The following is a 27,434-nucleotide window of genomic DNA, read 5'->3' as shown; positions in this document are numbered from 1 at the left end:
CACGTTTACACCCCGGGAGGGGGGAGTGTCGGAACCCTGGCTAGATTCCGAGTTTCACGTCCGTTTTAGTTGATGGTAATTATATCCAAGGTAGGGCAGTAAGAACCATTAGTTGACTAGAATCCTAAAATATATTGCTGTCGTATCCGACTGAACCAAAGTCGCATGCGCTAACCCTCACTCCCGTATTTCGGATAAATTATTTATTCATACTTGACTATGTACTTAATCTCTATACACTTTAGCCAGGCAGAAAGAAATGATATCAGGGCACAAAATTGCATTCAAATATCCCACCAAGATCCGAATAGTGTAGAACATTTTTTTGTAGAACAGAGTTTTATCTTAAATTCTTGCCAAGAAACCAACGTCGTCTAAACCGTTGAACGACAATTCTTTATGGTCGAGTTGTATAACTTAACTCTTAAAAACATGAGGTTTCCTTACTTTCACATGTCTGCCCAAGCCTAATAATTCTTGAGTGTCTTTCGTACTTTTAACATCTTTCCGACCGGATTTCTTTTGTCTAAGTATCAGCAATCTCGTTTAATGGATCTATGAACCGTTTACAATATTGTCAGTGTTTGCTGAGGCCGCCCATGGCTGGGTCACTCTTTATTTGGAGTGGGATGTTTGAACGATTATCCGTCACTCTCATACCCGATTCGAAATCAAAAATTGCAGCAAGCAGAAAATCATGTACTCGTTCAGGGGAGTTTCGAATGAAATTGACATGATGAAGTTTTATTTAATCACATATGTTTTTTTAAGATCATAAGTCAGCATGAGGTACACTTGGTTTGAAATTGTTGCCATAAATCTCTATACCAAACCGGAGCCAAAGTCAGATCGTAATTATAGTTTACCAGAATCTCCGAATTTTTAGGAATGTTCGTCAAAGCCACAATGCTCATAATCTCTCCGAACCTAAAAATTAAAAGCTGGTTTTTTCCACCATATGTCCGCAGTTTTCAATTTATCAGCTATCGATGTTTCAATTTTTACTCCCTTACCGTGGATGAAATAAGTTGTCAAATTTAGCATTCTTTTGCTCAAAACTGTGGCAAGCTTTATGACCGTGACTAGCGCAATACGTTTTCAATGAGACCAGGTCCTCAGTGATATCAATGTCAACGTCCTTATCTTCAAAGAGATGAACATAAAATGTATACAACATAGTACAGTTTAACAATGTCATTGCATTATTTGAAAAGAAAACAAATATCAATCAATGTGCCTCACCTACAGTCAGTCGATAGTCTGACCAATCCTCTGACTCCGCAGATATCTTTGTGATTCGACTCGTCTTGAATATTTTCAGTCCGTTAAAAAGAGAGATCAAATCTCCTGCTTGAAAATTTTGCTTGGCGAAAAGACCTTCTCCGGCTCCAGGAGTACCTGATTCTTTTACAAATACCGCCAAGTCTTCATATGGATCGGGCACAAGGGGAGTTTTACTAAAAGTCAAACGGAATTATTGTCATCCTAATAGCAAATACTAGTTACCTTTTCTACACAACCTTATTCTCAGACTTGTAGCGGGATCGTAGCAAATTGGGAGGTTGTTGGTTTGAAACTCAAGGATGGGTTGTGGAACGCCATATGGGGAATGATGGATCTGAGCACCAAGAACCTTGGCGAATTGACCATTACGCATTTTTCCTCCCATCAAGTCTCCGGAAATGGCGTATTTAAAGCCGGGGTACAAATAGATGCCTTTGCCTTGGATGTTTCCGTGTTCCAGATAATTACCGATGAGGCAGGAGTTACCGGACTTTACCAAAAGACTGTGGTTGGTTGGCTTTCCTTCACAGTACTCAACAAAGGCCTGGAACAAAGATGTGTTGTTCAAAGGTAGAATTGAAGCAAAAGCTAATATTTACTCACTTTTAGTTTGTTGTCCAAGCTAAACGTCTTCCAGATCCCTAATTTGACACCGCATTGCATGACTCCGTAAGAGTTCGATTCGCTCCAAATCCGCTCTCTGAAACGTAAATTTCTTGAATGATTACAATGATTTGCATTGGTTTTGTATTCATCGTACATGCATTTCCCATGAAATTGGAATTCTTTAATTGGACCTTCAATAGTGAGCTGAGGTGTTGCTTCCATAGTTCCATAACCACTTCCAAATTCATCCACTTCGCCATCCAACCGATTGAAGATGACTTTGAAATAGAAAATTATATTCCTTTGTCATGACTATCTTTGGAGATGTGGGCCTCAAAAAGGGGAGTTATTATGTTACAATTTCAAATCAGGATCTTTGTGCTTGGCAACAAGTCAGGTATTGCCAACAAAAAAGACCTGCAAGAATGCGTCAAACTTCTGGAATTTGCGAAAGACGCAGGAATTTGACAAAATAGATATGTGCGTATATATTCATATCAAAATCCACTCAGAAAACAGTTAAAGTAGAAGGTTGTGTGTTATGAAAAACGAGTCATATCTGTAAATAACTTAAAAGTATGTGCGAGTTAACGTGTCATGTGGATGAGAGTGGAGTTATGATTTTGTGATTGAAAAAACTCTATTACATTGATTAAAATGTAATTAATCATAATTACAGATACTCTGAACTCAAATGTAATTCATAACAAAAAGCATAAAATTTACCTGCAACAATTACAATTGCAACCCAGGTTTGGATGTTGACTAAATTGATTTTAGATTGACTTTTGAGCTTTTCAAATTCGATTACTTTTTGCCATTCTTTAAAGATTTGATCTGCGAACATTACTCTACTTTTCTCTTGGCACACGTGATTTAAAAGAATGAGAAGCCTTCAAAAGAATGGAAATATAAAGGTAGGTGTAGGACAATGAAGGACATAGAGAGAAACTTGCCTTTTAAACTTGTGAATTGTCTACCTTCTGAAATACTTAGAGATGATCTTTTGGCATCATTATCAAGTTCACATGTCGAATGTAATTCGTAATGACAATCCGAGGCTCTTTTGAACCATTCCTTTAGGTCGTTGACGGTCATTTCTGGCGGCATAGTCTAAAAAGTAGCAAATCAACTGTAAACTCTAGGCAAGTTTTACATTGTTCCATGAATTTAGGACCAAAACTATACTTTCACCAGCAAATTTATTTCTGTCTATTTCACCGACATTTAGCACATTTCCAAATGAATGCATCTAGGCTTTCACGGGCAGTCGCAGTTTGGATGATATCTTGTTGTTCACGAGTCAGACATGCAACATGGAACCATGTTGAACAACTCTCACAAGCCGCACTAAAATTGTCGAGTCCAACATGCTCATTACAGTTTCCACATGGCACGAATCGATCAGAGGTTCTGGCCGGAGATGGAATTTTGATATTTACCCCGGAATTCCGTGATATTTTCCGAGACAAACTTAGCAAGTGCTCCTCACTTTTGCCTTCAACCTTTCGAAGATGTTGAAAGTAGAGATCGCGGTACCACTCTGGGCTTTTATCAATGTGGTAATTGTAGCTGACCAGGATTTCAGTTTTGGGTCGGATGTAGTCGATGGCCACTAAGGACATGACGTGCCCAAACCTTGGATGGTAAAGCTCCCTAAAATCTGCATTTGGCGAGAAAGAGTGGCAACACTTGTGACCTAAAGTGGCGCAATATTTTGCCGTTCGTTGGCTGTCCTTGGGGATGTCAAGGCTCATGTCCCTCTTTAGAAGAATCTTGTAATCGGTGAATCCCTCCCGGAATCTGGTTTCCGTGGAGTTGAAGTCCCTGATCCGGATCCCGTTGAAGATAGATATCAAGGTGCCTGGTTCAATGCTCTGTTTCGCATAGAGCCCTTCACCAGCGTAGGGAATTCCTGAATGATCTACATACACCATATGATGTTCATATGGATCTCGGAAAAGGGGCGTGCTTGAGATCCGGATTGACGTGGATTGATCGAATTGGAACGTATCCTGATCAGAGAGTATTCGAATGTGGGGACGAAGGATCTCATGTTCATAGGTAACTGACTTGACAAACCCGTATTTCCCCTGAAGCAATTTGCCATTGGAAAATGTGCCGTGGATGGCATGAATCAAGTCCGGATACAAGTAAGTGCCGGTGGTTTCCTCTCCATTATTGTTCCCATTCAAAAACTTGACCAGATAGGCATTGCCAGGAAGCCTTTCCCACATAGCTCCCGCTATCTGGTCATTCAAATGAGCTCCAAAAGTCTTGAGACAATTCCCATTGGCATGGTCTAGGCTTCGGAAAAGGCCATGTTTTTTGCCTTTAATCTTGAAAACTTCACTCAACGTGTTGGAATTATCCGATTCCTCATCAAGTTTGGCACCCTTCTTAGTATCACTTTTCTCCAAGAGTACTTTGTTCAGTTTTTTAAAGGTCTTCTTGTCTTGAAACTCTTTGATCCAGTCTCGTATTTCGTCAGCAATCCAGGGAGAAACGCCCGGCTCCGGCACAGGGATTTGGTAGTAGGGAGACTTCTCGTCTACCTCTTCTTCCTCCTCATTGTCTTCCTCCTCTTCCCAATAGTTCCATGTGTTGTCAAACATGTTCAACAAGGCCATTGACATCCCCGAGAGTCGGGGCTTGTTGTAAGCCTTGTTTGCTGTGGAAGGTGACAAGCTATTGGTGAGCTCTTCTTCATCATCATCAGAATAATACTCCCAATCATCCTCGTCCTCGTCCTCGTTATCAGAGCTGGCCTCCTTGTAGTGTATGTCATTGACCCGTTGATTGAGATCCTGGTTTGAGTTCACCTTAGGTTGAGGCTGTCCCATGTCATTGCTACTGCCACAACAATCACTTGCTCTATCATAGGAGACTTGGTCCAAGTTTGATCCAACCTCGGAAAGAGTCATTTTTGGGGCTACCCCTTGCTGAGTGGGTAAGGTTGAACTGGACACCATTGACGCTCGAGACGCTTTTAAATGTTGAAGTGTCGGGTCCAGGACATTCCCGCTTTCCAAATGAGCAGGCTCAAGACGAACAAAGTGATTTTGCAACAATAAGCTTTTTGTCGGGACTACTGACAGATCCCGAGCACACTCTCCCAACTGGTCGGCTGTCCCTTGCCCAATCAGAATCTCTAAGTTGATGGATTTTGGACAAGACCGCCCATTCATACTCGTTGAGATTAGGCCGTAAGTGTCCAAAGTGTCGAATTTCTCACTTTCATGAGGCTGCTGGAGCAAGATCTTGGGTTGAATGGGCTGCTTTCTCGACGTCATCGTCCCAAGAGCAAACGAGCTCCTAGTTGTCGTCTCCTCGGCGGTTGACGTCGAGTTTGGTGCGTCATTGTCACAAGAGGGCGCCACCGGACGGGCATTCTCCTTCACAAAAGCGTCTTTCGTCGGTTTCAACTTGACATCCACAACTTTGGACGGGGTAACTTCCTGGGCAGTTTTTACTTTCGATAAATGTTTCCTTGATTTTGCCACGAACGAACCGAAGGTGGAAGCAATGGCTTTTTTCGGATAGAGTTGAGAGGGACTGGAGATGGAATCTCGTCCCTCGTCCATAAGGCCCAATTTGGATTTGGCGACAACCTGGTCCAAGTAATCATTGATTGTCCTCAAGTCCTTACAATCATTGTCATTGTACCCTATGGCAGTCCTAGGTCCGATCCTCTTCTTCCTTTTCTTTTGCTCCGTTCGTCGTTGAAGGAGATTTTTCCAATCATTGTCGTTCATCCCTGGATCTGGGCTATATCTTCTTCGGCGAATCTCACCACGTGGATTGGGCGTCAGTAGGTTAGACAAGGAATCAGAAGACGGTTCATAGCTTCTAGCTAACAAGTCTCGGGCCAAAGGAAACTTGGAACTGGAGGAGAAGGTGCTTCCTGTGTTCCAATTTGGACCACCGTGTCTTGAATACATAGTAGAACGAGGGGGACGCAATGTGGACATGATTTTTAGTTAAGTTGCTGCTAAAGGGCGCTTACCTGCAAAATCAGATGAGACAATGGTTAATATTTGCACACCTCCACCAAAATATGCTAAAGCCAACTTAGCTTCTGTTTATAACTTTTGGGGAAGAAAAAAAACGCTGCGTTGACTTTGTCAACCTTGAGGGCCCGGGTCGGCTTTTCAAGGCCCGGCTGACCTTTGTCTAAGTGAAGGCAAATAATCCTAACAGATTTGGCTGTGTGCCAAAATACTCAGAAAATAAACGCCTGTGGGCAAGTGACACTGAGATGAAAAATCTTTTCTCTCTTCCTCGTCTCTACTAGAGCTCTCTTCACCCTCCAATTGTCATTCATGAGGACACGACAAACGATCTGGCATTTGCATTCGGACATGCATTCGTGCATTCTTAAGCCTCTTCACTCTTTTACTTGGATGGGAAATGTGGAAAAAGTCTCCCGGCTTCCATTCAGGTTCCGTTTTCCTTCATTAAACTGTGATTCAGTGAACTTGACGAGAAAAGCGTAACGGGGGAAATTCTTACGCTATAATTATGGGCAGAATTAAGGTCCACTAATGCATGACTTGAAATGCCTAATACACTTTTCTTCACGATCATCGAGTTTTGACCAACTCCCAAAAGTGCCTTGGAAGTTTCGCTTTTGAATGAACGGATAAAAATCGCTAAAGTAGAAAAGCAAGTAATTCCTTTTTCTCATTCTCTAAACGTGGAGATATTGACAAGAGGATATAGCATGTATGTACGTTATGCTGATATTTGAGGAAGTGAGACTACCGCGAATTTAGGTGAAAAAGCTATCCATACCTTAAAAGGCCAAGGTAGGGTCGAAGAGGACAATGACAAACCTGGGTAAATTAGCTAGTCATGTTAAGAGTTCAAGAAGAGTGCTGGAATCCGATGAACCGACGAGAGGGCCATTTGTCCGATCTCGGTGATTCTCAAAACCGATTTACTCCCTCCGAAGAACATGGATTTTGTGAGGGGGATTACCTTTCTGTTTTCTACACCGCTCAGCGAACCCAATTTCCTTTCCTTACGTCAAGGTTAGAGGGTGTTAATGAATGGCATCTTTACTGTGACTAACGCGGTGACATTCCAAAGGACCAAGGACGGCCTTGTCCACTGAGTAGGGCGTGTATCATACATAGTATGTACATACTACAACAGTCTAGCCCGTCTTCTCATGAGCGTCCCATGATAAATGTCTCCCGGTGAAAGCTTCGTTAACCCTTTAGCACGCAGATTGGCCCAATTTGTTCAACTACTGTACACCAGTGTATGCTTGTTCAAGTAAAGCAATAGACTGACAAACAACATACATACCTATTGGTCGGGCCTCTCTGACTGACGTCAGGGAACGGGGATCCGGGCTCTACCAATAACTGGCTACACCCGGCCTTTCTGTGTGAATTGCAGGACTTCAAGAACGCTCGAATTCGGTCCAGGGATATATCTGATGGAATGGCTTTTGGGTCCATTGAATGCGACCCGAATTACTTGCGAGCTTGAATGTGCGACAGCTCGTTACATGGACCTGTGCCCCCTCAGATGATGCACATGTCAGAAGTTGGCTTGTTATAGATGAGCTCTTAAAATTCCTCCTTTGTTCAAAACTCGGGATAATATTTATGAAGATGGCTTTGACTGGCTTGCATGGCCGAGGATAATGAGAACCAAAAGGAAACTGACCTTCCATGACTTCAAAGGCCGTGAAATAGACTTGACATGGCTAGAAGCACTAGGATAAGAGAATGGAAATTTTGCACCTAATGAGTCACAAATTGACCTTTGTGTGTGCACGAAAAGCTTTGCGTGAGAATAAAGCTTGTGTTTAGATACATCTGGTCCATTCATCAAGAGGTCCTGTAAAGATTTTCTTTTTTCCTTCTTAGCTTTTTAAATGCTCTCTTCTTTCTTTGGCCAGCAATTGAACAACGGGACTAAAACGATTGTCCGGGACAATGATCCCTATCAAAAAATGTCAAATTGTGCTCATTGGCCAAAGGAAACAGTTCCCATCTGGAATCTAGGAATTCCTGAAATCTGCCGTGAAAAGACATTTTGTACCATACAAAGATTTTATGTTCCTTCATTCTCGGATCCAAAGCCGAGAAAAAAGTATGGTTTCAAATATCTAAGAGCCGGCATTGAGAAGCTCGAGCGAATCTCTCGGTACGATTTGTACTTAACTATGAACCGATTTTTCTTCTTGTCATAAAATGAACTTCGCTGCTCGGACATTAAAACTGTCTTGAGTGGAAGTAGAAAAAACCGATCGATCCTAGACATTTTAAACAATGCCTTCTTATGTCGAGAGTGGGAACGACATTGAAGAAACCCAGTCAAATAAGTTTGTACTATATGATGAACAAGACAGGGCTTGATGCCAACATTTGAAAGGCTCAACATGTTTGAAAAATATTTCATGTTGCATTGAAGGTTGCTTAACGGGAAACACTTTTTTCTTGCCTAATTAACTCGATTACCAAAGATACAATATAAGCTATAAAAGTATGTGTTCACCGTTTGCGTGGCAGCTTCTGATTTCCATAAACATGGACAATTCTGAGTTTTATCCAAAATATGCTTTTAGGTCGATTTATCTGTGCTAGCAATTGGTGCCAAATAACACTGACAAAGCGGAAATATTGTAGGGATGTTGTTTTCTCCAATAACAATTCAAACAGGTGTACAAACAACGGATCAAAATCGAAAATATTTACATTGAGCTGAAAATGCTGTGCAGAATCTTTACATGCATTAGAAAAGAATAGGCCAATAACAAAAAGTGACAAGTTAAGCAAACAAATGCCGACGTATGTAATGCCTTAAGTCACTTGCTCACTTCTTGTCCAAGTCACCGTTCTTCATTTGCTCGCTCGTCAGGACATTGACTTGTTCAAGTAAGAAAGAGACGCGTAATGTCCTGTCTATGTACAAAAAGTTGCTCTCACAGTTGTCGTACTCGTAGTTACTTAAAGTAGTATGTATGTCTGTGGAAGAGTCATGTTCGAAAGTGAGCATCGATTCCTGTCAAGCCAAGCCAATAGAGAGAAATAGCTTTACATAACCTAGATTTCTTTTGCTACTTGCTTGGTTGGCAAAGATCGCATGAAATGACGTAGAGAGGTTCTCGACAACCCCAACATTTTTTTATCTTCAAGTTATTCATCAATTTGTCAATTTCAGAGAACTCCCTTTTGCTTGTTGATAAGAAATCACCACAAGCAAAAGTCTTTCTTGGGCTTTTCCATTTGTGGTTTGCATTACCATTTCCCATTATCTCTTTTTTGCGGACTTCCTTATCGTTACTGGGAAAGGGATCTATAGCACCTCAAGACGAAAAGCGTATTCATTTTTTTACTTTACATGTATTCATATCACATCTGATCCACCAACGAGTTAGAGTTGGCACATCTGGCTGGCCCTTGAATGCAGAGTTGATCAGGGATTTTGATCAAAGATTGCCCAAATCTAACTTTAAGGCGGCTACAGAATTTGGTATGACCTAATTGTCGGTATAGTTGGACCTTCTTTGGTTTGTCATTCATTAAAGGGATTTCTGTACTACTCGTATATGAAGAGTTGGGTTTTTGTTTGGTTAAGTAAAGAAGGCAATGGATCAAAGTAGCCCTGAGCAGATTCGAAACTTGCTGCTGAAAGAGGTCACACCGAAGGTAAAAGACCCTTTTGGTAGAAATTTAAGACAAAGATCCCAGTAGGACGGTAACGTTTTTTCCGAAAAAGTCTAAAATGAAAGAAAGAAATTCGAAGAGCTGCTGGAAAATGAATGAATATATATTCTGGGCTCTTTTTGACCACAAAGCTTGGAAACTGAAATACCCTTTTAGAAAACATGAATAATTAAATGTATCTTTCGATGATTATCAAAAGATTCAATTGAGTAATTGCAATATCAGTACCGAAAAGCATCCCTTACAGGGGGCTTAGCTTGGATCTTCATAACTGTACACATTTCAATGTTTACATTTATTCTCAATTCGAAATTTCCCATTAAAAAAGGTAAGAAATTAAGATTGCGAATAAAGTATTTTTGGTTTTTGGGTGCTAGTAGATTGCCAGAAAGGCGTATGCCAGTATTTCTCAAGCTCGTTTTGGCATTTGAAGGCATCAAGCATTTTTTCATCCTTTCTACCTCAAAAAAAATGATAGGGAACATCTTTGATTTTGTTACTTTATGGAATTCTAGTCCACATAAAAAGCTTACATACCTAATAGCATTATAAAAACTAAAATTTTCAAAAACCTACTAAATGTAAATTGGGAGCACAGTTAGTTAGCTCTTGACAATAAATTATGATATCATCTATTTCGCCGCTACTTAGTTACATGGGATTAAGTGGTCCAAATTTCATCGTTTTTAGCCCCAATATGGCCCGGTAATATGTAAATTTAATTTCTCAAAGAAATAATATCAATTTTCGTTATCACGAAAATAAAAGATTATTTTTCTTTTGCTTGCATAGTCTCACAATAGCTAAAATTGCTAAATAATGTCACTCAAAACACACTAAAGCTGTAATCTTTGAAAATGTGTTTTACAATCATCAAGAGTAGACTTAGATGCGCATTCACTTGAATTCTGAAGACAATACATACAACAGACAATGTTATAGATTTGGTCGTTTCTTGAAGATTTTGTTGAAACTGAGTAAAACTAGCTTTTTAAAACTTCATTGATATTTATGAAATTTTTAGTGACCGACCAAGTAAATGTCCTTTGGATGATTTTAAATAAATTTCAAAAACTTGCTTATTTTGAGGGTTTTAGATATGGTTGTATAAAGTTTTAAATGAATTTGAAATTATGCAAGAAAAAGAATAATAATCTTTTATTTTCGTGATAACGAAAATCGATATTACTTCTTTGAGAAATTAAATTTAAATATTACCGGGGCATTTTGGGGCTAAAAACGATGAAATTTGGACCACTAAATCCCATGTAACTAAGTAGCAAGTAGCGGTGAAATAGATGATACAATGAATTATATTCAAGAGCTGATTAAGTGTGCTCCTAAATTTACATGCGGTAGGTTTTCGAAAATTTTAGTCTTTATAATGTTTTTAGGTATGTAAGTTTTTTATGTGGGCTAGAATTACATAAATTGATAAATTCAAAGTTGTTCCCTATGACTTTTTGAAGTAGAAACATGCCAAGCTGTGTTTGGGAATTTCTCTAGAAACTTAATAGGGCTTTTTGTACACCGTGAAAAGAAGAAAAAAGGCGCTCTGACGTAACGTAAATATTTTGGGGGGCATAAAAACGATAAGAACTAACTTATTGCTAGAGAGCAGATTTCTGGCAAAATAAAAGGTCTTTCAAGACGCTTGAAAAGCAAACGAAAAAGACAAGAAAGGCAAATTGATTGGCAAAAAGCTTAAAATGAATCTGAACCCACTTTATGCCTCTTATCTTTTTAGGTTTGCATCTAATCGTCTTTCACGTTTGGACTAGGACTGAAGAATGTCTTGAAAGGCGATTGATATTGAATTATCTTCTCCAAATCCGAAGACCGAAAAATAATCTTTTCGGAATGTAGGATGTTTGGTTGACTAAATGTTCTTTAAATAAGTCGAAATTGTGTTCTCAAAAGTTTGCACTTGCCCAAGCATTTGAATTAAGATGGCAATAACTGAAGCGCTTAAACTCATTTAACTCAGTTCCCGCTCTTGATTAAGTAAGCATGATTTGAGGTCTGTGGTAATAAGTTTTATAATGACCAAACTTTGCACCACGCCTTCAATTCGATGTTGTTGTTTATGGTAAAAATAAAAAAGAGAGAAAAATGAGAACTTGTCCGTGGATAATTCGATTCAAACTTGACAAAGTATGTTAACCAGTGCGCCCTCAAATCAAGAGTTATTATTTGAGGTTGACCCCCCTCCCTCCCGCCCCCTGTCTTGTCAAATGAAAAAAATAATACGTTTGCTGGTGGGAAATGACGTCCGTTTCGGTTGATCCTAAATCACAAGCCCAAGTTCAAGCTCATGCTCGACACTTACCACAACAAGAAGTTTTTCGTTAAGCAATTGCAATCAGCACTCTTTACAAAGCTTTTGGGTGACCATAAGGAAACTTGGCAGAAAATGTTTCCTAGTCACTTGAATGAATGGCCCGGCGATGAAATGAGCATCGATCAAAAAGACTCTAAGCACGCGCTCTCCAAGCACAGACGTGCTTTTGTCATAAACAAACTTTGCTCCTATCCCACCATTCCATACACTCAAAGGCGATGCTACTCGTATGTACAGTACGCAAAACTATGCTCAGTGTTCATCTCGGATCTTTGACGACAAGCTCTCACAGGCTGTTTATTTGAAGGCGATCCCAATTTTGAGGAGATTTTCCAGCACCAAACCTGGGCCAAGGTTACAGCATGAAACAGGACAAACGGAAACGAGCGCAGGTCCGGTCTGACTATGAATAAAGATTATGTGTGTTCCAGAAGCTCTAGAGGCATAGTAAGCTGGCTTGAGTATGCAAATTGGGAGAATCAGTCGTCGCCAGGCAGATTGCACATCATGGCCTTGGTTTGAGGCTTGTTCAAGTCCAATGCTTCAGTCATGGTTTCCGGCAACCGTTTGCCCAAGGTTTCAGGTAAGTTGATTAAAGCAATCACACCGCCAACAAATGCGGACCCACCCATGACGATAAAGGGCAACGGAGCCCAAAGCGAGCCTAAATATGCCACCTGGAGGAAATAAAAGAGGGTGTAAACGGTGAGGAAAATGAAGGAGGAAAAATTCCAGTTCAGATGATTTTTGTTTCAAATAGTTGTTGCCGAACAATGGACTTGATTGTAAATTAATATTTCAATGAAACCCGGAGGACAGAACAATGCTAAGCAGAATCAAGTCAACGCATTGCCGTCTTCTTCAAACAAGACTGACTCCAGGTTGATAAGACCATTTATTTCAAATTTCGGCTCAATCGAATGACCAAGTTAAACGTTGTGCCCCTTCAGTGCTTACAACATAACTACACAAAATGAACGAGTTAGCCCTTTTCTGGCAATTGATTGCAATAAGAGAACTTGTTCATTCATTCTTTGCCTATGTATATATCCTGTACTTAAAGCAGGCAAAGCTTTTGATAAGTCTTTTCGATCAAACTGAAAAATTAAAAATAAGTTGAATATCTTTATTGCAATTGTTGGTCAGGTCAAATAAAAATGTATAAAAGAAGGTATATAAGCACTATAGAAACATGATTAACAGGGGTCAGAAAGATAGATTTTTCCGTTAGGTTTTGAACCATTTTGGCCATTTTAGGGTTGAAACACTTTTTCGCAAATTTGAACTTCAAGATAACCTAAAACTGAGGATTGGGGGGAATTTAGGTTGTTTCCTTATGGGTGGGCACAATCTAGGAGAACAACATTCTACATAATATGTTTAGCGTTTGAACGGATCTAAATATAGATCGTTTTTGCAATGTTCTATTGACAACAAGTTCCTTTATTTTCACCATCTTTGCCTAAGAATGCTTGTTTTGAATGGCATTGTTAAGTAACCTTTGTTGTCTTTTACATTCGTTCTCCAAACTATACCGTAAGTTATCTGCACACAATTGTCGTAGATTCTCACACGATGACTACAATATTAAATTTACGAACGATGAATTTAATTTGTCCTGGACCATGATTTTAGGATGCTTCAAAGTATAAACCTCGCTGTGAAGTCGACGATCTTTAAATTTCAAATTGTCATTGATTTCACCCCAACCCAAAGAGCAAGAAGCTCGTGAAAAACTGTAATCAAGCAATTTTTGCCTTGAAAATCACCAATATATCTGAATAACCAGCCAAATTGCAGCTTTTTACCTTTTTAAATTTATTCTTACGTTTTCGGAACTTTTTTTGCTGATTTTCACAACCTAAAAGCAAACTATTTTTCCGACTCCTGATGATAAGACATATTCAAAAGGGGAATGTCGAAATGATCAGTGCAATACAATGATAGACTAGAATTTGATATCACAGTAAGCATGAAGAAGCTGTAGTTTTAACTTTTGACACATTTAATAGGACTATTGTTAGAAGGAAGGAGATGGGCGCTTGGGGAGAAAGCGACCTTAATGGATTACCATGTTTTTGACTTCAAGGTCGTTCCGACCGTGAAGTGTATTACTGACATTTTGAGCTGACATTAGGTTTTCTGCATATTGAAGATACTGATTAAATGAATGTTTGATGAAGGGGCCTAAGTGTGTGGAGTTTCGGACAGGTTGGATACATTAAATGTTGAAGAGAAGTAGCCATAGTAGGTCTCCCCGAGGAAGACCAATGACAGTGAAGTAGAAAGGGGACAGATCCCCACCAGAATAATTGGAGCGTCATCTGAATCTAGGGTAAACGTTGGCCAGCAGGACACTGATTGGACGTAGGGCTCCCAATGGTTGGGGTTTGAAAAATAACCACGTTCTGGCCACGCTGTCGTATGCTTTGGAGAAATCCACAAAGCATCCGTGCACTTTCCAGTTGTTGGTAATGTTTTATTGTAGAATTACATTAACGAGAGGAGTTGCCGAGATGGTACAGCAGCTTTTTTGGAAAGCAAATTGTAACTCTGGAAGAGATCCTTGTGTTCAGCCAATCAGGAAAGGTGGACATCATCTTTATGAAGGGGTTCTCCAAGGCGATGATCTAATGGTCATTTGCAATGTCCCTGGGCACTGTTGGTGGAGAAAGACGATTGCTTACACCATCCACTCTGGTGGGAAAAAGGAAGAAGTCTGGAGAGCGGCCCTGAAACACTCATGGAGGAGTGGCTGAGCTTGGGCTTGGAGAAGTGACAATTGAAAGGAGTACCTCCGGATGTCGAGAGGGCTTTGCACTTCATTTTCTTGAGGGCTACGTGCATCTCAGGTTTTGTGAGGGGCTGCTGTAAAAAAAGGATGGTATCCTTCTAGACAGCCCTGGACTTCCACCATTGGTTTTTGGCACATAGGAGGAATTTATTCAGAAGAGACTCTGCGTTCCTGGCGGTGTTTTTGGCACGCTTGCACAAGCCTGTCATCTTGAAAAGAGTCGACGGAGAGAGTAGGTTCTCCACTTCCAAGCGTAGGTGTGTTGTTTCGGCATTTCTCGAAGACTTCTATTACTCTGTTATTGATGTTTCACATTTTTCCCTAGCCACTGGATGTAAGTAAGGACCTGTGGTTCTCGAGTCCAAAATATTGATTCCAGACCTTAGCATTCCCGATTGTAATCAAGTGGTTCAAGTTTTTCTCACTAATCGTTAGATACGAGGACGCAAACACAAAAAGTGTACTACCTTTCAAACTTGACAAAACACAGAGAAAAAAAAACAAATAATGCGTTTGTTTACGAGCTTTTCAAGTCATAAAGCAATATTGTCTGAATTATCTCACCTGAGGTGCCAGAATTCCACCGATTCTGGCACAAGTGGAACTTGAACCCACTGCCGTGCTTCTGATTTCGGTGGGAAACATCTCAGCTGTGTAAACAAATACGATGGTAAAGCAAGCCGTTGCTCCAAATTTGCCAATTAATGACAAAGTAACCTGAATAGAATGATACGTTAAGGGTCAATAGACCGTATATCTGCCGTCTTGTGGGTATAGGTTATTTCCTCACTTGAAGCCATGGAGAAGAGCCCAAAAATCCAGCTGCAATGCAAGCAACCCCAGAGAGGATTTGGCAGAAGCAGAGGATGGGTTTGCGACCCCATACGTTCATGACGTAGATGCAGAAGAAATGGGCGGGGATCTCAACCAGGATGACCAGAGTGTAGTTAAGGAATATATTCGTGCTCAACGTAGAAGCTGTCATGGTCAAGCCGTAATAGCAAAGGGTAGTCACGAGCCAGTTGTAAAACATGTTCAAAGTTCTGAGGCAAATAGGCCATGGTCGAAACAAATCCAAGAAGGAGGCCTGATCTTGTTTTTCTTGATTGCTTGCAGTGAAGTCGTTGTGAGTCATTTGGGTAAAAATATAGGTGGGGAAGTTGCGCTTGTTCCATTTGGCAGTGGTCTCAATCTCCTTTTCCAAGGGAACCAATCGGCCTGCAATTACATATGTTAGATTGCATAATGTTGTTGCGTAATGTTGTTCCGGAACTAATAGGTATACCTATCTCAAAACCTAGTCAAAAAAATTATGAAACATTTCCATTCGAACCTTTGGCCAATAACCATCTTGGAGATTCGGGGACCAACCAATAGAATGATAACATCAGGATCCAAGGTGCTGTGCAAATAAGCTGCAGGCTTCTCCAATCTCTGACACCGCCCCATGCTAAGAAGCCAACAATGAGGCCACCTACGGTAAAAACATCAAATTGCAACAATATTCATAGAAATCATGTTTAAGCCAAGTGGTTTTTACCTAAGGCAAACGGCGTTTCAATAAGGCATCCACAGAAGACCCTCCATTTTGAGCCAGTGTACTCCAAGCTTAACGTAAAGGCCATCATGAACACGCCCACGTGACCAAGGCCAGATATGAAGCGGCAGACGGCAAAGACTGGGAAGTAGACGGTAGCAGCGGGAGTGAAGGCGCTCACCACGCCCCCCACAGTTAAAACCACAGTTGTGATCAGAAGGGTGCTGCGACGGCCTATTGAATCGCTGAGGTACCCAAAGGCGAAGCTTCCAATAAGCATCCCCAGCATGTAAATACTCTGAAATTTCGTAAAGTGTGCTTGTTTTATTTTTTACTTTCAAAACAAAACAGCATTTCCACATAACATATATCTAGTCTTGTCAGCTGCTGAGGAGTAACTTCATTATTCTCTGGAGTATATGAGTTCCATAATTTTGAAAGCGTTTTGGTCCTTCAGTAGTTGATAATTTTGCCGAAAGTTCATGAAAGTTCAGGACGAGTCTAATAGTTTAATTTAGAACTGAAGGCCAATTACTTTGATATGATATAATGCACGCGTCCACAAAATTTGACGAGGTCTCTTTGAACTAAACATCTGTGCATCTAGTTCAAGGATGATGTTTGATCCAATTGGTTATAAATAATCACCAATGACTTTAAACAAACTTTAAACATTGGCATATTTGTTGTCCAACCTTTCCTAATGACTATCACATGTAGTTTTGACGGTTTCATAATCGTTTTACCTAGAGAGCTAGTCTAGTTTTACCCAAAAGATGGTCGAGAGTGTTCGCTAAACTATTTACTAATTAGGCAAGTTGCTCAGCCAATGATCAAGATCGAAAAATGTTTGCCGAAATTGACTCTGATGGGAGTTGAATCAGTGATTAACAATCCAGCACAACTTTGTTTGCTGAGCATTTTATCACGGTGAATGCTCGCTTTGGCCTGACTTGTTGCTTGGAATTTTTTTGGGCTTGATGACGAATATTCTTGAACAATTAGCTACCTTGCACAGTACTTGAGATAGTGTTAGGTAACTTTCATCTGAGCTCTCACTACTTCATAACATGCTTTATGAGTTCAAAAATCAGGGGACTTAATAAACCAGAAGAGTCGGTAACAGCTCAAAACATTTTAACATACCACTTAAAGCAAATTTCACGTCACATCAAACAAAGACGGAGAAGTAGATCGAGCCTAAAAAATGTATCAACTCCACATTCAGGTGGTATTTCACCAGCAAAAATTAAGGTGTTGCTGAACTATTACAAGTTAAATGACGAAATGCTTTTGTTACTAAGGAACCTTTTTGACTCAACTAACATTTTTACGTGTACGTTCGAGCATTTTTAGTTGAGCCTATTCTTCAGCATATTTGCAGCGATTTTAAGAATATGTTGGTGACTCAAACAATTTTTTTGCAGCATATTTTGCCCATCTCTAATCCAGACAAAACAAGGTGAAAAATGCCATCATTTACACCCGTAAATCAATGCACAACTCCAAAACAAATATGTCGCAATTAAATAATAATGATAAATTATAAATCATAAGCCGGAATTTTAAGATTAAGACTTCTGTCATCATGCATTTGATTATGGAGGCAAGAAAAGAGCAGCCAATGGAACAAGTTTTTTGTGGAATTCCTTGCCACTACTAGAATTGGAATGTCCAACAGTTCAAATGAAGAAGAAGAATTGATGCCTCATATTCATTACTACAATGGACCCGGGCTGGGACAAAGCTCATAAGTGCTTTTCAAACTGGACAGTATCAAGTACCTTTTGTACCTTCTCTGAATGCTGTGCAGTTCCAACCTTTGAGACTCAACCTGCACGTTCTAACTCGAAATACCAATTTTCATCCCTTAATTAGCTATTCACTTTGAAAGCCGTGTCAAGACTAAATGAACGAATTAAATCTAAATCAAAGCCGATTGATAAGAGGTATATCCTACCTGTGCCAACGATTTCTTCCAATCATTTGTACAGACCATTCCCAAGTCCATGGTTGCCGAGGAAGAAATGACCGAACTGTCGTAAACAAATCCATCTTGACAGTCCTCCTCAATTTGATGGTTAAAATTCGAATCGAAGCAAGAGACGTTATCATTTGCCAATGCCCTGATGATAGACATAAAATGATTAAAACCGCCCATTTAAACAGACACCTAATTAAAAAAACAAGTACCTAGTGTCGTTAGTGGCACTGAACAAATTGGTGGCCTTAGTCATAGATTTCTAGGAACTGGATGTCGGACGACCGACCACTCGGTTGGCTAAACAGTACAGTTAATGACACATTTTGGGCATTTAATCGAGAATTGATTAAGCGCTTAGGAAATGGCGAATTAAGTGCAGTAAAATACAACCACCAACTCGCTTAACTACCACAGTAAACCAGTTTGTGATCAATTCCCAAGAGGCCATCCATTGTGCCGTTGTACCAGGCGAGTGGTCGGTCGTCCGAAATCTAGAAATCACTCAAAAAGCTTTTGCCGAGCAATGATTGTTTCCGTCACAAGTAAACTTCTATGCGAGTTGGTGACCTGAATCTAGAATCAAGTAGCTGATCTGGGAGTCAGATAGGTAATGTGGCAAAAATGGTAAATATGCCAAAGTAGTCATGGCAAAACGGATTACTAGAACTTAACCTTTCATCAAATGTATTGGCTAACATATCAAAGATTTTAAATTTTACGGACTTTGCTGGCAACATAACATACGAAACCACATTATCCAGTATATTGCCATAAATCGGCAGCCCTGACGACTTACACGATCTTCTAGGAACAGAGGTGGGCCTGTAGGTCTTTACCAGAGCAATTATTTCTGGCAAAGTGGAATTTCGGACTAACTTTTATATAATCCTGATTCTATCCTTTCTGAGTTGTCGGACGTTGCACTATGATTTAAAAAAAGAGTAACATTGTTAGATTGTCATGTAAAAACCAATTAACTGAGCACTTTTTACAAGCACAGTCATCCAGCCTTGATTATGTTTTGCACCCATTCATTGTTAGTTGGTCACCTCACCCTCATAAGCCCCAGATTCTGTGCATGAGTCAGGCAGCTATTGATTTGTGTGCTGGTTCCACAAATGTTGTGTGCTACTTGGCTCTGTTTATGTACCACCATTTGGCTTGGTGTGCCGAAATATAGTTTGGTGTGCCAAAATCTGTTGTTGGTGGTCTTGCTTTTGTTTGTGTACTTTTTTTTATCTATGCGCGTGCCAGTTACGTTATTGGTGTGCCTTTTTCCTTTTTTTGATGTGCATGTCACCCTTCTTTATTACGTCATCTGTAAAATGATGAATCTATTGTTTATGTAATCAGATATGTTTGCTTCAGATGGACGCAAACAATATCTTTTTCCTGGGGACAGACGCTATGATAAATTATATAAGTAAGCGATGTCAGGACAAAGAAAAGAAAAGAAAGGAAAACAAGAATAAAAATCACATAAAAAAGCTGGATATTTTTTGAGTATTAACTTCGACAAAAAAGCGCCATTAATAGAAGATAACCCAAGCTAGACTACTACTTATCTTTATCATACATTATCAATTAGTTATGTTGAACAAACAACATCAAATGAAAAGGCTTGTCTCCAAAACCCGAAAAATGACAATCTTGTGACATTTTCCTATGGGGGTGAATTCTACCTATACAAGTCAGTCAATACTTTTTAAAACATACCACACATAGCATAGCATTTACAATAAGGAACGTCAGCTGACGCCTGGAATGGCGGACGTGCGTTTTTTTACTCCTCCGACAAGAATCTCGTTTTTAATGGTTTTAAGTCTAAAAAATCATGTTCATAATTATAATAAGTGACAACTTAGCTAGAACTTTTGTTAATTACTTGTTTTGGCCTTTCAATCGTGTGATCTTGCCCAATGAAAAGGCGGTTTTGAGACCAATATCAAAGACTTTAAACGAGTTATTATAACTCTTTCCTGCCCAATGATAACAAAGACGGGAGAACATTCAAATGAGTTGTCACATAATATTGACTTCAAACAAATTTGACAATTATAAGTCAATTACTACCAATATTCATTCTCATTACCGATAGCACTTATCAAAATTACCGTCAGAGCCAATATGGAAGTTTTCTAAGTCATTAAAAAGTTTTCGATCTTTGCATACAAAAAATGAACTACTCATGTGCCAAAATTATGCACAAATTAAATAGAAGAGCTTGTCAATAATCAACTAATTCCATGCCCTAGTGACTGCCTCACAAAAGTTATAGAAGCGCACTCCGACGGGCAAAAAGTCAACCATCTTTCTAGTAACCAAGAAGAACCATTTACCCTTCAAAAAAAGTCAGTTGACAATGGACGATATAATGCCCATCTGTGGCAAAATAGCTCACCTAAATCTTTGGCAAGTGCTCCAATCACCGGATGTGGCGTCAAACGGAATGGAAAAGTTCACAAAGAGAGACCCGTAGTCGGATGGATCGGCGACTTCACAACTGGGAACCAGACATCGATACTTGGGAGTGAAGGCGATGAACTCGTACATGAACACGGCCATGGCACTCGCGGCTGAAGGCAGCCACATCAACATGAACAACCATCGTTGGCGAGGGCCAAATTCTCCGATCTCCGTGAGGATTTGGTCGTAGTCGATGCCCTTTCGCACCATTTTCTGAGTCAGACGAAGGCAATATTAATGGCGTAACTACGACTCGTCCGATCCAAAGATTGACATAGTATTGGGCACCGGATTAAATGATAGTGAATTGAGGGGCGGATAAGTGATTTCTCAAGTGCTCGTACGCTCTCACCATAGGAAGTGACACCCTCGAGCGAATCTCAATTGGACAATTTATCCAGCCGAATTTTGAAATGTGAGCGACTCGGGGGGATTGAGGCAGCCTAAATATTCGTGGAATTGTAAGTGATCGATCTTAATGTTGCACAAACTCAAAGATCTACTTTCGATTCTACTTTTGATGCCAACCTGTTCGAAACATAGGATGACGAATCGTCAAAATCATTTTCACTCTAAAAGGTTGTAACTTGGGGCCTCTTTCCAGAGGTCACTCAATCTGAGGTCGCAAAGAAATGGCGAAATGGACTTTGGAATTGCCCAAAACAAAGCTGTCTGTTAGCACATTAGAGTGTTAATTGGCAAATCAAAGCAGTTTTGCTTTGGCACTTCACAATCGAATCGATCTCTTACGAATGAGTTGAAAAAACTGAACACGTCTTGTAGTGTACATGAACTAAAATCGTGATAGCATGGTATAATAGGACATGATTACTTACGAACCCAGAGTTTTGCCTCTTGCTTAAAGGCTGGAATGGCGTCTTGGGCACAAATCTGAGCCGGGCAAGGTGATACATTCTGCTCAAATACTCGCTCAATGATTGGGCGATTCCTGAGCATATTTTTATCACGTCTGGTGAGAACATTGTGTTCGTTTCAATAGCTATTTTTGAAAAACGCAAAGGTGGAGAGTCTCGTTATAGCAAGTGTTGTTTGATTCACAGGTCTTCACTCATGTGACGATATTGATTTTAGACCATGGAGATTGCAGATCTAGAGGAAACGGTACAACCGTTGCTCTACATTTGATTCTCTTTCCTGATTCTCTACATCAACTACGAAAGACGATGTTCTTTATAATAGAGGTGGGCATCGTCAGTCGACAAGTTAACGTTGTTAATTGAAAGGCAGTTGTTTCACAAGTTCACCTCTTTAATATTTCATCTGTTATTTGCCAGAAAATACGATAAGAGATATTGTTAATGACTCATCGGGGAGGCAAAAAAATGGCAAGAATTGATTGTAATGCTGACAACCAAATCTGATCTGGTGAGAAATCAAGGGAGCCATTGTTTTTCAAAATTTCTCCTCTCAATCTATGAACAACTAGAAGCAAATCCAACCAGAACATATTTATTATCTGTGAATTAGGGCTCAACTTTTGCTTACCAAAGGCAACAGGTTTGGAATTCCATAAGCACAGACACCCTTAACTGATCGAACTGTAGTTTGAAAGATCAATGGCGCAAGATATTCAGATCATGTCATTGTAACCTTTTTACATTTTGCTAGAAGTCCCTAGGGCTTTACAACAAAACAATAAACATAATTGCCTGCACAAATTCAAACAGCATTGGAAGGAAGCATTTACTCTTAAGCAACTGAAATATGTAATTAACGGCTAATAATCAATGAATTAGTAGGGAAAGTGAAGTAAAAGATGATTGGTTAGTTAACCCAAGATAAAGATAATAAGTACGTTAAAATTTGATTTAAAAAAATACTATTCAACGATAAATCGCCACAGATCCTTGCGAATCAAATATGTTGGGTTGTGTGCTTCTGAATTGGACGCATTTTATGTCAGCCTCTCTCAGATTTATTTCGCCTTAAAACAAGTGCAAAACAGAATAGTTTCTTTCAGTGCTAGGAATCACTGTTTTCAGTTTTAATCCCGCTTAATTGAGCCCCTTGGCGTGCAATTCACACAAGTGATGGAAAAAAACTATCTTGTTTGTTTGCATCCAAAACAAATACATCATCTGCCTTAAGCTATTCTACTAAAAGACCTAAAACTGCGTTCGTGATGGCAAAAGTTGAGCCAAAATCGAATATATTAAACAATATTGCACACAGGTTCATACAATACTGAGCTGAACAAGGCAAATATTTCGTCAAGTGATTGTTCAGTTGCTTTTTTTGGAACACATCCACAATCTTTCGTAAAGCACAAATTTTCTCATTCATTGCACAAAAAAGAGCTTTGCACTTTTACAAAAGAGGGCTCAAGGGTCTTAGTTTTCCACTTTAGTTTCTACTGCGGATGAATTGACCATAACATAATTTATCAGACTATTGTTAGCATTGATTACTCACAGTGACAAAATGGGATAATAGTCCCTTTGTGTATAACATGCAATAAGATGTTAATTGATAATCTAGCCTAGCACTTACCCTCTTAATGAAAACAGCCTGAAAACTCTTACTTAGCAAGTAATCCACCCATACTAGATTGATAAATACAGTCATCATGACATGTTATGAAAAAACGAAAGCCCTAGTTTGTTACGATTGCCAACTTCTGACTTTAATTTTGGCCGAAATATTTGATTCAAAACTCGTCCACTGGAATGTTTGAGTCGAATACCCATATCATATCTAGAGTTCTGTAGGAAAGAAAGAGAGGATGCTCTTCAACGACGAGCAATCATGTTAAAACTCTGTGAAAAGAGGCCAGATAGTAGTTGTTTATTCAGCAATTTTTACATTACTTATTGCCTTTCAATACTGAACTCGTTAGTGCAATAGGCAGGGCTTGAGTAACGCTACTGGTAACGCGTTCCATTTCTGCAAAAGTAACGGTATTAGTAACAGAACAGTTTTCAGCCCTCCCGGTACCGTTACTTTGCTTATTTTAATGAAAAACGAGGGACAAAAAAAAGCATAGAATAGTTTCCTGTCTGACTACTTTAAGAGTTCTGTCTCAAATGCAATGAATTATTTGCTCCACTGTTGTTTACTTCTTTGGCTGAAGCACTGATTCCAACTCAGGGGAGAGAATTTATTATAACTTCCGCGTTTGAACGTTTTGCCTCTTTTTCAGTCAGAAAGAAGACAAGTAAGGCAATAAAAAAATTGAGGTAATAAACCCTCTCCCAAAAAAAACAAAAAAAAACTGAACCACTGTCCTTAATTTCGCAAATATGTTAAGTAAAAGAGAAACGAGAAAAAAACAAAGTGGCCTTCAATCCTCAAATCCACAGATACTTGTACGCTTGCACCCACGTATCCTCGTATGTTCGTCAATTTTTAATGTCGTATTTACTAAATGTTGAATTTGCCAATTAGAGAAGGAATAGTTTTTTCGGTAACGGTTCAACCCCTGACAGTTTACGATGTCATCGCTCAAACTTTGAAAGAGGCGGTTGTCCTACATTATATTTTATTACTCTTCTTGGTTACACCAAGAAGAATTTACCTTCAAGGATTTAACCATCGGTTATTTCTTGCAATAATCTTTGCCTCAAGACATTGAGAGTCTAATGTTTGTCTCAAATTATTAATTTGCGTTTTTCTCAATACATGCAGACTTCAAGGGTTACTTCTAAATGTTTTGGAATGTTTTGAACAGCAACTAGAAACTCTGAGCCACTTTTCGAATCAAGGTAATACAATAAGAAACGTAGATTTCTTCAATTAAAGGTAGGTCATTTTTACATCATTCACTTTTAACGTGGATCGGTTCAAAGTTATGTTGTCAAAAGCTTAAGTAGCTGACCAAGCGCAGCCCGAAAATTCGAATTTTATGTAATGTTTACTGCATAACTTTGGACATATCTGCTGTGTTCTTGTGGTCGTATGAAGTGTTTATTTGGAAAAAGATGAACAGGTTAGGAGATACGAAATGTTGCCCTCCGTTCGCAGTCCACATCTCTACAAGTCCTTGGGTTGTCGTATAATCCACATTTTCAGCACATATTCTTGCCCAAGTTTAGTACTTCAGAAGAAATTCAAAATAGACAAGAGAAAGTTAACACGTGTCGATTTTGAAACCAACTTGTTGGAGTATAAAACATTCTCATATTCTGGAATTTTAAGCAATTATGGCTTAAAAAGAAATTTTCATTCCAGCCTTACAAAGAGATTTGCAAATAACAAGATTTGCTTCACATTCAAGTTTTAATATACATGTTAGAAAGCGATTCAAAATTCCAATCTTGCGAAACAGAAATCCAAGGAGACTGAAGCAAAGACATCGAGTCTTTTTTTTTGGACACAATAGAATGCAAATTTTGTTCATTTGTTGGAAATCCTCTAGCTCAATTCACCCCTGATTTTCGGTTCTTCGAAACTTTTAAATGAATGTGATGTGTTTCGAACCGGCATGTCAATGTCAGCTTTTTAGCTTCAAGGGCCTTGGTTAGGGCTGTCATCAAGAGCGAAAGAGAGGTACTCTATGGATACACAAGCAAAATCAAACCGTCTTAAAAGAGTGGCAAAACGTGACCCTGCCTTTCTGGGCCTCGGAACCACCAGGGCTGCTTTAAAACTCGTTCCTGATCTTGGGTCATTTCTTTTTCCTTTCTTCGTTTGAATTGGCACCCCTACAAGAGGTTCTTCAAGATAAATAACTGACTTTCCGGTTGGAAACTACTAATGCGATCAAAAAATAATCACGGGAGGTTGCGACTGGGGCTACAAATTTACATTTTCAGTGGCATATGGCATCACCAAGGGAACATCGGAATCCCGTTAGTTAGTCACAAAAAGTAACTTTGATTTTTCTTCGCTCAAATCAGGATTGCTTTTTGGGTCAAAGCTAACCTTTTACCTTACAATGGGCAGGGTGGTCCCATAGAAAACCATAACTAGAATGCTTAAGCTCAACAAGAGCTGTACTGCATGAGCATGTTTTCAGGTCAGCTGACGCTGGTGGAAACGGGACAAAGATATTTCGTGGAATCTCACTTCAGGCAAGTAGAATTATTCTCATGAAACGTTTTTTATTCCTCTTTAATCTTTAATTTCTTTTGAATCTTACAAATATACAGGTAGAAAGAGTGATAGAAAAATAAAAAACATGCTTTTGGGGGCAAAATACATGTAACATGTCAAAAAAAAAGATTCGTACATTAGTAGAGCAAATCACGTACTCTATTGATTGCCCTTTTTTAGCAACGCATGTCGAAAGTTTAACAAAATGTATCCGAAATTGCAACGCAATGATGAGGCATTCGGAATTTCGTTTCAATCTCCCAACAATGTACTTGAATGTGGGCACCTTTACGTAATCAAGGTAATTCCGACACCTCCAGAGGTCAGCCTGAACCCAGACTTGTTCCTTGCCTTTCAGTTGAGTGTTTCCACCAGATGGATAAAAACTTTAATTTGAGCCCGTTTTAACCCCTTCAAAACTTCGTTCTTAAAAATGTGGTCGGACAACTTACTCTAACCCGTTGTAAGAAGCGTGCTAGACGAGAGTAATTGCTTTACTAGTACCATAGTTGTCCTAAGTAGCTTGACTACGAATGAAACATTTTGCCCACCAGCGACAGCTGAGACGAAAACAAGCGATCGCATCGCCTTTGATCGATCTTTGTATGAAGTTATCTATGGGTGGTGCTCTGACTGTCCTAACTTTCTGGCAATCCTGATTTGAAAATTTATTTGATCCCATCACTATTCAAAACCCATCACTACTACATGGCCTACATAAAACATCATCAGTGGGCTCACTCTGACAGCTGTTATCTTTCTCTCTCTCTCTTTCGTGCTTGATGCTAAACGCGAGAGTAATAGAGTTGTAAAACGATAACTAAAAAGTTACTCATTCTGCAACTCACTTCAATTCCATAGTCAAAGACTCCTTCAAATCTCTATGAGCGCAGGCCAGTTTAGGGTTGGCTCATTCCCCGGCGAGGATTTTAAATTCATATACAATGATACTTACGTCCAGAGAGATGAAAGCGTGCCACTGCCGGCTGCCAATAGCAGATAATAAAATTAACACCTAATCAAGCGGAACTGTTCAAAGCAATGTTGAATTGCTCTTATCTTCACTTGCTCTTTAATGCTTGGAAAGCCCTTTACCCTTTGCGTTTGTTGTTCGCGCATCTGGATCAGTGAACCGTACTCGAAAAACGTGCAAGAGCTAGGCATGGAGTACCTACTTCACGTAGTAAAGATGGCAGAAAATCGATCCAGTCACATAGGAAAACAAATTCAAACTGAGCTTTGAAAGATTAAGGCTCAAGGAGTATGTACAAACTGAGGACCTTGATAAAGACATACAAACAACACGTGTAGAAAAGGGTACTTGATCGTTTTGTGAATCTAGTTTACCGACCAATGCCTAGTCCCAAATCAGCGCTCAACGAGTCATGCCCAAAGAAAAAGAAGAACTTCACTCTTCCCGAATAGTACAGTACTATTGAACATCCGTAGATTTGCATAGGGTCTGAGAGTAAAGCTCAGGAAACGGGCAAGCACTATTCAGTGTTAGAATCGTCAATTAGTCACCTATGATCCTTGTAATGACTAATGAGATGTCATTTAAGGAGGTTATTCATCGGAACAATAGATCGCTAATACAAGGTTGAGAGAGAATTCTAATTTTTTGATAAGGCAACACCGCACAACTTTTTTAGCTTCGAGACGAATAGTAATGCTTCCGTTTGCTT

At 39.5% G+C, this 27,434-nt stretch overlaps 3 protein-coding genes across 8 annotated transcripts; all 3 read right to left on the bottom strand.

Annotated features, from left to right (window-relative positions):
* Window positions 1-718: 718 nt before the first annotated feature.
* On the bottom strand, window positions 719-6,054 carry LOC131884191 (histone-lysine N-methyltransferase SETD7-like). Of its 2 annotated transcripts, none has more exons than XM_059231886.1 (8): window positions 5,897-6,054; window positions 2,847-3,003; window positions 2,045-2,168; window positions 1,888-1,984; window positions 1,521-1,828; window positions 1,243-1,457; window positions 1,014-1,143; window positions 719-927 (listed from the first exon to the last, which is right to left on the bottom strand). In XM_059231886.1, exons 2-8 carry the CDS (start codon window positions 2,998-3,000, stop codon window positions 780-782), a joined length of 1,176 nt encoding a protein of 391 aa, XP_059087869.1. In that variant the 5' UTR covers window positions 3,001-3,003; window positions 5,897-6,054; the 3' UTR covers window positions 719-779. The 2 variants fall into 2 exon arrangements, with proteins under 2 accessions (XP_059087869.1, XP_059087870.1); XM_059231887.1 differs by having other exon boundaries at window positions 808-941.
* LOC131884188 (uncharacterized) lies at window positions 3,074-12,054 on the bottom strand. Its single transcript, XM_059231878.1, has 2 exons — window positions 11,905-12,054; window positions 3,074-5,896 (listed from the first exon to the last, which is right to left on the bottom strand). Exon 2 carries the CDS (start codon window positions 5,859-5,861, stop codon window positions 3,108-3,110), a length of 2,754 nt encoding a protein of 917 aa, XP_059087861.1. The 5' UTR covers window positions 5,862-5,896; window positions 11,905-12,054; the 3' UTR covers window positions 3,074-3,107.
* A 133-nt stretch (window positions 12,055-12,187) lies between these two features.
* On the bottom strand, window positions 12,188-26,928 carry LOC131884190 (organic cation transporter protein-like). 5 transcript variants are annotated; one of them, XM_059231884.1, is made up of 9 exons: window positions 21,226-21,445; window positions 21,050-21,140; window positions 20,633-20,910; window positions 18,208-18,373; window positions 16,251-16,545; window positions 16,044-16,184; window positions 15,501-15,928; window positions 15,275-15,427; window positions 12,188-12,593 (listed from the first exon to the last, which is right to left on the bottom strand). In XM_059231884.1, the coding sequence occupies exons 2-9, from the start codon at window positions 21,050-21,052 to the stop codon at window positions 12,396-12,398; spliced, it is 1,662 nt and encodes a 553-aa protein (XP_059087867.1). In that variant the 5' UTR covers window positions 21,053-21,140; window positions 21,226-21,445; the 3' UTR covers window positions 12,188-12,395. The 5 variants fall into 5 exon arrangements, with proteins under 5 accessions (XP_059087867.1, XP_059087866.1, XP_059087868.1 ...); XM_059231883.1 differs by lacking the exons at window positions 21,050-21,140; window positions 21,226-21,445 and adding an exon at window positions 26,845-26,928; XM_059231885.1 differs by lacking the exons at window positions 21,050-21,140; window positions 21,226-21,445 and adding an exon at window positions 26,705-26,844.
* Window positions 26,929-27,434: the final 506 nt, after the last annotated feature.

The sequence above is a fragment of the Tigriopus californicus genome, chromosome 7 (assembly GCF_007210705.1).
Source record: "Tigriopus californicus strain San Diego chromosome 7, Tcal_SD_v2.1, whole genome shotgun sequence".
Classification (NCBI taxonomy): domain Eukaryota; kingdom Metazoa; phylum Arthropoda; class Copepoda; order Harpacticoida; family Harpacticidae; genus Tigriopus; species Tigriopus californicus.
This window is presented reverse-complemented; position numbering and strand designations above follow the sequence as displayed.

Coding starts and splice junctions, on each gene's coding strand:
- LOC131884190 (XM_059231881.1), bottom strand. CDS start 21,680: ATGTTCTCACCAGACGTGATAAAAATATGCTCAGGAATCGCCCAATCA. Junction 16,546..18,207: donor GGAAGAAATCGTTGGCACAG/GTAGGATATACC, acceptor ACGAAATTTCAG/AGTATTTACATGCTGGGGAT. Junction 16,190..16,255: donor CTTATTGAAACGCCGTTTGC/CTTAGGTAAAAA, acceptor TGATGTTTTTAC/CGTAGGTGGCCTCATTGTTG.
- LOC131884188 (XM_059231878.1), bottom strand. CDS start 5,861: ATGTCCACATTGCGTCCCCCTCGTTCTACTATGTATTCAAGACACGGT.
- LOC131884191 (XM_059231886.1), bottom strand. CDS start 3,000: ATGCCGCCAGAAATGACCGTCAACGACCTAAAGGAATGGTTCAAAAGA. Junction 2,169..2,846: donor ACAATTCACAAGTTTAAAAG/GCAAGTTTCTCT, acceptor TCTATTTCAAAG/TCATCTTCAATCGGTTGGAT. Junction 1,458..1,520: donor GCTACAAGTCTGAGAATAAG/GTTGTGTAGAAA, acceptor TTTGACTTTTAG/TAAAACTCCCCTTGTGCCCG.